We start from the raw sequence: 9,881 nt of genomic DNA on the forward strand, positions 1-9,881 counted from the left end.
ATAACATTTCAAAAAACAACTCGTAGCTGAAATCATTCTGTACATTTTCATTTTATATGATTTTTAGTAGTAAAAATTGGTTGAGTCACAAATTTTCTAACCAAAATTAAGGTCCCATAAGCTAGATTTCCGAACAAAAGTTGCTTATAAACCATATCAACCATCTTTAATAATATTTTTTGTAAATCCAACAGATTCGGCACAAATTATGAAAATTGTGAAGGTTGTAGCTCTGAAAAGGACCGTTTTATAAGTTCATATCAATTTTTCGTGAAGTTTGTAAAATGGAGGATACATAGTTGTATACAGTATTGTCAATGTTTCTATCGTACTATTTTAGGAGTTTTATGTTGCCTAAAGTAACAATTTTCTGATTTTATTTTATTTTTAATGAAATAACCCCAATTTGAACTGTTTATATGTCGTTTTTCCCGCCATTATTTACAAGTTCTAATATTTTTTTGAAAATTAAAAAATTGCCACAAATTATTTCTCGTTGTATCATTTCTCTAAATGCGCTGTGTACACATACACTGTACTTATACAGCAAATTGACTTACAGAATGATATTTTCATACCGGATATTTGTCAAATATTAATCGGATATTGAAAAATATATGAAATTCATTATACTCAATTTTATAAATTATTATTCATATTCATATTAAAATTGTTTACATCATTCATGATTCTAGTAAATGAATAGCTATCTCAAATTAAATTCGTCAATCAAATATCAACGTTTGCGGGTAGAAAATGAAGATTCTAAAATCACCTTAGTTTTGGAATCTGGATCCTTTTAATTAACAATGGTAGTAACAATAGCTTGACAAAAATAAAGGAATTTAATAAATGCATGGGAAGTGCAGAGGCATTAATTTAGCAAAAGGTTCTACATTTTTTGCGATTGTTCGCACCGTGCGCGAGTTTCGTTTCCATGACAACGATACACTACTTTAATTATAGAATTGTATGGATGCATATATAATTGTAATATTTGTGCAATTTGATTCCTTATTTTCACAATTTTTAATGCATTAAGTATAATTAATTAGTGTTATTCAATAATTTTAATTTGACATTTTCTATAATATTAACATGTAAGGAATTGCAAATTAGTCATAACAGCGTCCTTTATTGCCAAAATTTTTCACTGGAAGCGCTGGCATCGATTTTATTGTCCCTACCATGACTACGCACACAACGAATACAAAGAAAGTTATTTTAATATATTTCACAGCCTTTAAAAAAGTCTATTTAAAAATGAGATCTTTCAACAAGGCATAAGAAATTCATCCAAGTTCATTCCTTAAATATTTTCGTATGATTTTTGTGATATATCTACTTATTTTTGTATAAAAGAAGGAGTATTTTTACCTACGGCATTTGTCCCCTGGCGTAAGAGGAATCAGTTAAAATTTTACCGGACCAATATTTAGATTTTTCACGCACATGAGAAATGTTCAATTTATTGATAGGCATATAGGTACTCAATAATACCTACTTCATACTTCATTAAATTTTCAACTCTTATACGCGAGTCGAGTGAGTATTATTAAGCTCCCTATGCATTTTGAACAACGAGGACGATAGTAGGTCATTTCATTAGGTTAGATCCGAAATGGTCGTGAGCGTAAAATTAAAAAAAAAATATTTTCAATTAAAATTTAGTATTTGAAATTATTATATGCAATTGCAAATATAGTTGCTACAGAATCTGATGTTTTTTTAAAATTCAGCTTTTGTAGGCTGGCTATGTCTACACTAAACATGATATTACTATACTAAACTTTGGCCAAAATTAAATTATTAAGAAGAACAATTACATGTTGTGAAGCCATGTGGTATGTATGCACTGCCTTAGATTTCGAAAAATATATACCATTCACTCCAGTGAATGGTGATACTCCAGTATCCCCTCATAAACGTAATATGCTGTGATTTATGTATTCGATACGTTGGTTCTTTAGAGATCAAATTTTTTACCACAAAATTTGTTTTTAAGTAACCTGCAATAAAATATTACTCGCTCATATTACAGGACGTAAAACGATCATATCAAAATATAAACATAACCAAAAAATCAACCGACATTTATCAATAAAGTATCAATAAAAAATTTAATTAAATATTACTTAAACACATTTCAATATTATTAGTACCTAAAATATCTATCAATTACACCAAAAAGAGTATCTTTTTCTTCCTTTACAGGATATTAAATTTACAAAAAAGAATAAAAATAATGCAGGAAAGAGAGAACAGGAATGTGAACATACGCAAACAAAAACACGCTACATAAATTGTGTATCCTTATCATATTCATTATTAATTATATATACTTAAACAAAGATGATATATAGTGTATCGGTTTCAATGGTGGGAGAAATAGTGGGAGCAATAGATGGTTTGTAGTAATATATAGTAGTAACATGCATAAGTGAGTATGAGACGACTCTATGTTGTTCAAGTATTATACACAAAACATACAACTAACTTGATACACTGGTGTTTCTGTTGAAATGACAGTTATATTAAATTCCTTTTAGTCCACGAAAAACCAGCCGACAATATATACACACACACCATGGCTTCATATACAATTAAATGGGTACCACTTTACTCTTTCTCATACCTATATTTGTATAGGGTGTCTACACATATAAGTTATATGATTCCTTTGAGTTTAGGATAATCTTGAACCTCACAATATTCTTGCAAGGATTGCTTCCCTGACCCTTAATGCACCAAGTTTTACCTAAACACTTGAACGAAACTGAAAACTTGTTCTTGGTATTTGTACATTGCTTCGATTCCAGGTAATTTTATATCGTTGCCGCATCTATTTGAATATGTATAAGTACTCCCTAGGCTTCGGAAATCTTCTAGAGATTCTTAATTGTGAGGCTAGTTGTTTTGTTACAAGATCATTTTATTTTACTCTACTAGGTAACACACCCTTATATCCGTATATAAAATGTTCCCCAAATGTTGGTGAGTTTTTCATGGAATTTGAACAACTTGAGATTCATACCGAGCTCAAATTTTCACGATTTATAAACATAACTTTCTTAGTTATTATATCGTTAAGTGAGAATAAAAGTGTTGTATGTCTATTCAATGTGTGGCAAGACAATTGTAGGCAACACTTTATTTGTCTTCTAATAAACAAAGTGAAGTTTTTTAAACAAAATAATAAGTATGAATAAAATAATAATTTATTCCAATAGTTGAAACAAAATGGCATTTATTTAAATATTAACATTATTATTAACAACTATTTACTAGTTTGGTGTAAGTTAAATGCAATGTCTAACCATTTTAGTTTGTTAATAGTAAATAATAATCACAAATAAACACGCCATCAACACGATTAACAAGACCTAAACACTAAAATAATCTCGGTACATATCAGAAAATAATATAAACACACCCAAAATGATCTAAGCTAAATCACACTAATTAGTTAATGAACAGGTACTATAACGTGCAGAGCCACCTGGAGTAAGGCACCTTCAGAGAACTAAAATAGTAAAAATTTTTCTGGGAGTTGCATGTCTGTTTTAAATTAGAAACTATAATCTGTGGTGCGGAGTATATTCAGCGAATTAAACCTGTCCACTTGTGCGCCAGTCTTGTAATATACGAGATCAACCGAAATGCGAAGTTAGATCACAACGTGTTTCTAAGGCTTAGACCCGTTCTGTCATTTAAAAAAAATAACAATACCGTTGATGATGGGTACTTAATATAAGGTCTTAATATACGACATTTATCAATCACGAAAAAAATAATTATGAGTGCTGTATATTGTTACGAACCCAAATTTTTAAAGGTCCTGGGATGCTGCCACCACCAGTTTTAATATTATATAAGGAAAGACTTGGAGAATCCTTGGTAAGGTATCAGTGCTAGTAAAGCCATTACCTTAGTATTGCTTAAAATGCGTCTTGTATTCAGCCAAATATTTCTTTAGAATGTGTATTACATGTATAAGGAAGGAATGAAATGTCCATAATAGACGGTAGCTGAGGGTAGTGTAGGTAACGTCCACCATTAAAACACGCCAACAAAATCTTCTTAACTTACCCCTACTCATAAAATGGATGATCGTTCTTCTTCAAGCACATATTACAATATAATAGTAAATTGTTATGTCACTGTTATGTTAAGTTGTGATATACAAACTTCCTGCATTGTGACGTATTTAATAATGTATAATAAATGATTGTAATATGATGTTTCATAGCTTGTGCTCGGTAGTTAGAAACCACTTTGGAAAGTTGTTTTTTATACTCCACACTCGAAATTGGCATTTTATATTATATAAATTTGTTAGATTCGAACGCAGAGCATATTATCGACTAAAAGCAATCATTATGGAATGGTTTTTGAAAATTTTTTGAATTTTGTTCTCTATCCACCTTTTTTAACGTTGGCAAGGATACTGTTGAAAACATTATGGAATAATTTGATGAAGAAGCTACCTTGTATATGTGTAATTCTGGGTTACAATAAAAGGTGTCTAAAATCTATAATCTTTTTCTTCAGGTATACTTTAAAAGATACATCAATAGCAATTACATGCCAATGGCTGTAAAATAAATATTCATATATCTTGGACCAAAGACTATAGGATAGACAAGAAGCAGAAGTATAATTATAAGTGACATCTGGAGTCTGAGGCGATCAACTATTAAGTTTGTCGGCCTTTGCGGGTATGGCTATTAAGTTTAACTACTTTGCGGGGGTGACTATTAACTATTAAGTTTGAAAGCCTGACTCGGTAGAGGCGCTGAAACTCGTATACTACGATTTTACATTAGCTCATATGGGCTGCTTCTCCTCTATCCTATGCTCTTTGTCTTGGACCTTTGAGTGCACCATAATAGCGACAATAGTTGTAACAATTATTATGAATAAGAAACCATGATCCAACTTTTTTGTCATTGCAGAGGCTTTGCTACGGTATGGTAATCTTCGATGACCGCTTTAAGAGGTGTTCTAGTTTCTTAAGGGATCATCGATTTTCCAACTAATGGCAATGGAGAAAAAAGTTTAGTTTAGGCCAAATAATTTTCCAATTTCTAATTAACAACACAATACATAATTTCACAATTACTTTCGCAACATCCATATCTCGTCAGACCTCAAACTTTATTAAATTGATATATTTTGTTTTATAATTATCAAACTTCCTTTAGTATTGTCTTTTAATCCCCACAAAAGGATGCTTTAAGCTTTGAAGCTGTTTGTAAATTAAACCAGGTTGTAGGATATTAGCTCCGATGCAGATAGGTTGCTGTCAATGCTTTAATCGAGAATGATGAAAGTTTTAACTGTGTAGGATGAAATATCACCTCTTGAAGTAGTTGTGTCTGAAAGTTCTAAAGCATTCGTGAGAAATATATAAATTTAGTTTTCATCTCTTCACAAAATATTATGTTACCGCAAAATATTAATTCGGAACCATAAGAAAAATTTATAAAACTCCAATTAAATTCATTTATGCCATATGAAATTAGCATTCGCAAAGCCTTTAATGCTTGGAATTCCTAGGACATACGTGACGATATAAAGTGGCTTAACATAACGATAGTAAAATAAATCTTTAGACATTTATATTATATGAAGTAAGAAGAGTTTTTATGGAAGTATAATGACGTATTATGGTATATGTACAATATTTTAGCTATAACAAAAGCTAAATAGTTGAAAATTTGCCATCAATTACCATTTTGATAATATTTTCCAAATTTCTTGTTTCGATTGTATGCCTTTATAATCATGTTATTATTATTATTTATACTATATGCAAAGCTTATGTTTACAAATTTTTTGTACCTATCTAAAAATAGAGCCTATTTTTATACCTATATTTGTTAACCAGACAACAGTTTTTTGAAAAATAGATTTAAGAATTTAAATGTATTCAATTGTATTTTCCATAAAAGAAATTAAATTATTTTAATATTATTATGATATAAATACCCGTAATATTTAAAAAAACAACTTTATTTAATTTATAAAATTTGAATATTAAAATTTTATAAAATATGGCATTTGCAATGTTTCTTTTAATCACGTCATTAATTTTTCATAACAAGAACGATATTTTTTATTTAATGGTTAATAAAGAATTTTGAGAGATTTTATGAGTTTTTCATCTTGCTTGAAAAGATGAAGAATCTCTCCTTTATTACACCCAACTAGCTCTAATAAATATAAAAATTAAAATATTCACGTAAATATTAAATTTATGGAAATGTTTATCAGGCTTATTTGGATAAATTGTAGAAAAACTTAATTTTCTATAATTTTGTTGATGAACATTTTCATTGTGATGAGAGTGATTGTTAACGATGATTTAAATTAAAAATTAATTTATTTAATTAATAATAAATTAATTAAAAAATTTGTATTGTGATAATTTTTATTCCATTTATTTTGTATTTACTTACCATAGGATTATAATCATTTTTTCTTATGCAGTCTTATTTATAATATAAAAATGAATCGCTGAATGTCTTGCTAAGCGCAAATCTCGAGAGTTGCCAAACCGATTTCAAAAATTTTTAAAAAATAATATTCCTTGAAGTGCGAGTATGGTACTTACGGTGAGAAAAAATTAAATTTCCTTGAAAAAGTCTAAAAACAACACTTTTATATATTCCCATACAGAAAATCGTAATAAGAATTAAAAGTCAATTTGAACTTTAATACCAAACCATAAACTTTAAGTGTTAGTAGAGGGGTTCCGGGAAAGCAAAACAATTGAGTGACGCTAGTATCGTATAAATATTAATGTCAATATTTATCAGTATTTATACTATTGTAACAAAAACATGTCTATGGTAAAATGTAAATTGTTTGTGGTAAAATGTAAATTGAAATGTAAACGTCTCCTTGCTGTGCATTTGTTATATTACTAAATCTAAACGCTATTCAATTTTTTTTAAAGTGAACTGTGTTTGTAACTTTTTAAATATGCCTTCTATAAGGCGCCGGACAAATGTAATTGTTGACTTTTTAACTTTCTTTTTTATCTTACTAGCTGACCCGGTGTTCCGAATAGGAATATAAGTATAAAAAAAATATATATAAATAAAGAATCGACTGTTAGGCGGTACGAAGTTCGCCAGGTCAGAATTCGAGGACATAAAAGGGAGTAGGGAAGGGTTAGAAGTTTAAACATCAAAATCGGACCATTATCAAAAAAGGTAGATTTAAATACCTTTATTTCTTGCACTAATAAAATTAATAGTTATAAAATCAATAGTTTCTTAGTTGCAAAACTAATAGAACCTGTATAATTTCTCGGAATGGATTTTCTAAGACCAAAACTGAATTTCTTTCGTCGATATTGTGTCCATTGTCAAGGAAAGTCAAAATCATTAAAATAGAAACATAAGTTTGATTTATACGTATATAAATATACTTTCTTTTGGTAAATGTAAATATTTAAAAAGAAAAATCAAAGCTTTTCACAATTTTTTTTCTCTTTTTTCTTTGATATAAACGCACTTAGTTGTAAAAAAGTCACATGTATTTCAACTGGAAATAAAAAACAATTTTATACATTTATATAAAATGTAATTCGTGTAAATATCAGTAAGCGGATTTAATAATATTATCAAGTTATTGGTTATTCTTACGGTTCGTTAATTCGAAAATCATTGCGTATGAACATAGAAAGTACATACACATTCATACATACGTTTTCTTTATGTTATTAAGGTTTACCTGTATGTTAGATTGTGGTTGACATAACCGAACTGGTATACACTATACACCTACAACAACATAGATAATAAATATTTATATTATACTATAGATAGGCATCTCTATCATCACCAAGGAAACTTGAGATTTAGTTCTCACTCTGTTCACCAGACAGCGCTTCAATCAATTGACCGCCTTTTTTAAAATACTCAATGCCAAATCTAAATACAATTTAAATTTTTACTTTTTTTTTGTTTTACTGTTTTAGAACATGTTTTGGTATCAAATTTTTATTTGAAATGCTATCAAATATCTTTTTTCCAAATCATGTGCTTGAAACAGTAAAACAAAAAATAATTAAATATTTTAAAGAAAAAAAAACGCTTTTAAAATTATAAAATAAATTTATTAAACAACTAATCTTTTATTTTTGTTTATACTTTTATGTCTAATTTTATATTTCTTATATTTACGTAAAGCTAATTTTTTAATCCTATCAGTAGCAAATCTTAAATCTATTCCCCTCAAAATATTATTTACATTCGGAACCCACACCCTTGTATAAAATAAAAACATTCTATTTACAAATAAAAATTTTAAATCGTGTTTCTTACAACTAAAATTAAAACTAATAAATGTTTGCATTTTCCAATCTTTTAAGATATGTTTCATTTTTATCTTTCAACTTTCGAGCAAGTTTTAACATATCTTTCGCAATATGGTAATATTTTCTTGCTGTTTTCGATAGTTCTTTCACCCTTCTCACATTTCCTTCTTTTAGTAAATACATTTTTTTCTTCAAATCTATGAAAATAAAATATAGATTTTTGATAAAGTAGAAAAAAAGGAAACAAGGTTGGCAACAAACCTATTTGAAACGCAGGTCGAATTTGTTCTTCTTCGATATTTATGGCCATAATCTTTCGACTCGTAGAAGCAATAGGCGATCCTAAAAATTGATTTCATTTAAATTTGCCGTTATTGATAAAAATTAATTAAAAATTTTTTGAACAACAATTAAAAAACTCATGTTCTATATACATAATATTATGATTTTAGGTATCAAATAGTGAAAAAGTACAAAAGCTCCTAAATTTCAATAACAATTCCATTTTTTGTGATTTAATAAAGTATAATTGCATCCTTCTCATGAAAAATCATACAGAATTGGATGGTGGTTCGCTATCAAAAGTTCTCCTTTAAAATAAACGCTAATAAAAGCTAAATTTTCCAAGCGTTTAAGGAAATAAACTTGTGTTTCATGGCGATTTATTCAGTAGACATAACAAGTTAAAAAATTCATTAATGAATATTTAATGTCTCTTTAGGTTTTATTTTTATTCTCATAACTATATTTTTATATTTACTTTTTAAATTATAATTGTTAGTACCTAACAATTAAATTATCTCACTAGGTCGTTTTGATGCAGTTTTGTTCAAATTTATGTTCGAGGTCTCTGCATGTAAAAATTGTGAACCTAAAATAAATAAAAATTACCTTATAATCAAATTGTGTCTACATTCGTGGTTCCTCTATAAGACCTACATACAATAATAAATTAAACATACGTTAGTTACATAAGGATTTTAACTTACTACTTAAGTGGAGGCTAGGAAAAGCATTAGGCTTTAAGTTAGTTCGCAATTTTCCTGTTGAAGCCTGGAGTTTCATTTCGTCGGCGAAATGTAAATCGCAGACATGATAGTTTTCACGTTTCGAGTATTCGATGTCCGTTCGATCAATCGCTATTGTCCAATCTTTAAACTTCTGAAAAATTAAGTCTTTCAAGAATATTTCTATCCAAGTTAACAATTTTTGTACTTACCTCAAAATTCTTAGGAATCACATGTAAACTAATATCCTTCTGTGTTTTTACACAACCTTTCACACAACAATGAAGAACCATCTTAATATTTATTTGATTTTTAATTAATATTTTATTTGACACTATTTCAGATAAATTTTTGTATTAGTCTGTCAAATTTGACCAGGCAACTATGATCAAAATGATTGTAGAAATTTAGAAAGTTTATGTGATACATACAACGTTTTTGTAATATTCATTGCCTATACTGTATAAATTAAGAACTTGATCTACAGTAGTGAAATCTGTTGAACAGAGTGATAAGTTTTTGGAACTCACATGGTAAAAACAGTT

At 28.4% G+C, this 9,881-nt stretch overlaps 1 protein-coding gene across 1 annotated transcript; it reads right to left on the minus strand.

The window, feature by feature from the left end:
- Positions 1-8,254: 8,254 nt before the first annotated feature.
- Positions 8,255-9,629, minus strand: LOC123306112. The gene is made up of 5 exons (XM_044887997.1): positions 9,549-9,629; positions 9,319-9,490; positions 8,591-8,671; positions 8,366-8,526; positions 8,255-8,299 (listed from the first exon to the last, which is right to left on the minus strand). The coding sequence occupies exons 1-5, from the start codon at positions 9,627-9,629 to the stop codon at positions 8,255-8,257; spliced, it is 540 nt and encodes a 179-aa protein (XP_044743932.1).
- Between the last annotated feature and the right edge of the window lie 252 nt (positions 9,630-9,881).

This window comes from Chrysoperla carnea, chromosome 1 (genome assembly GCF_905475395.1).
Source record: "Chrysoperla carnea chromosome 1, inChrCarn1.1, whole genome shotgun sequence".
NCBI lineage: Eukaryota > Metazoa > Arthropoda > Insecta > Neuroptera > Chrysopidae > Chrysoperla > Chrysoperla carnea.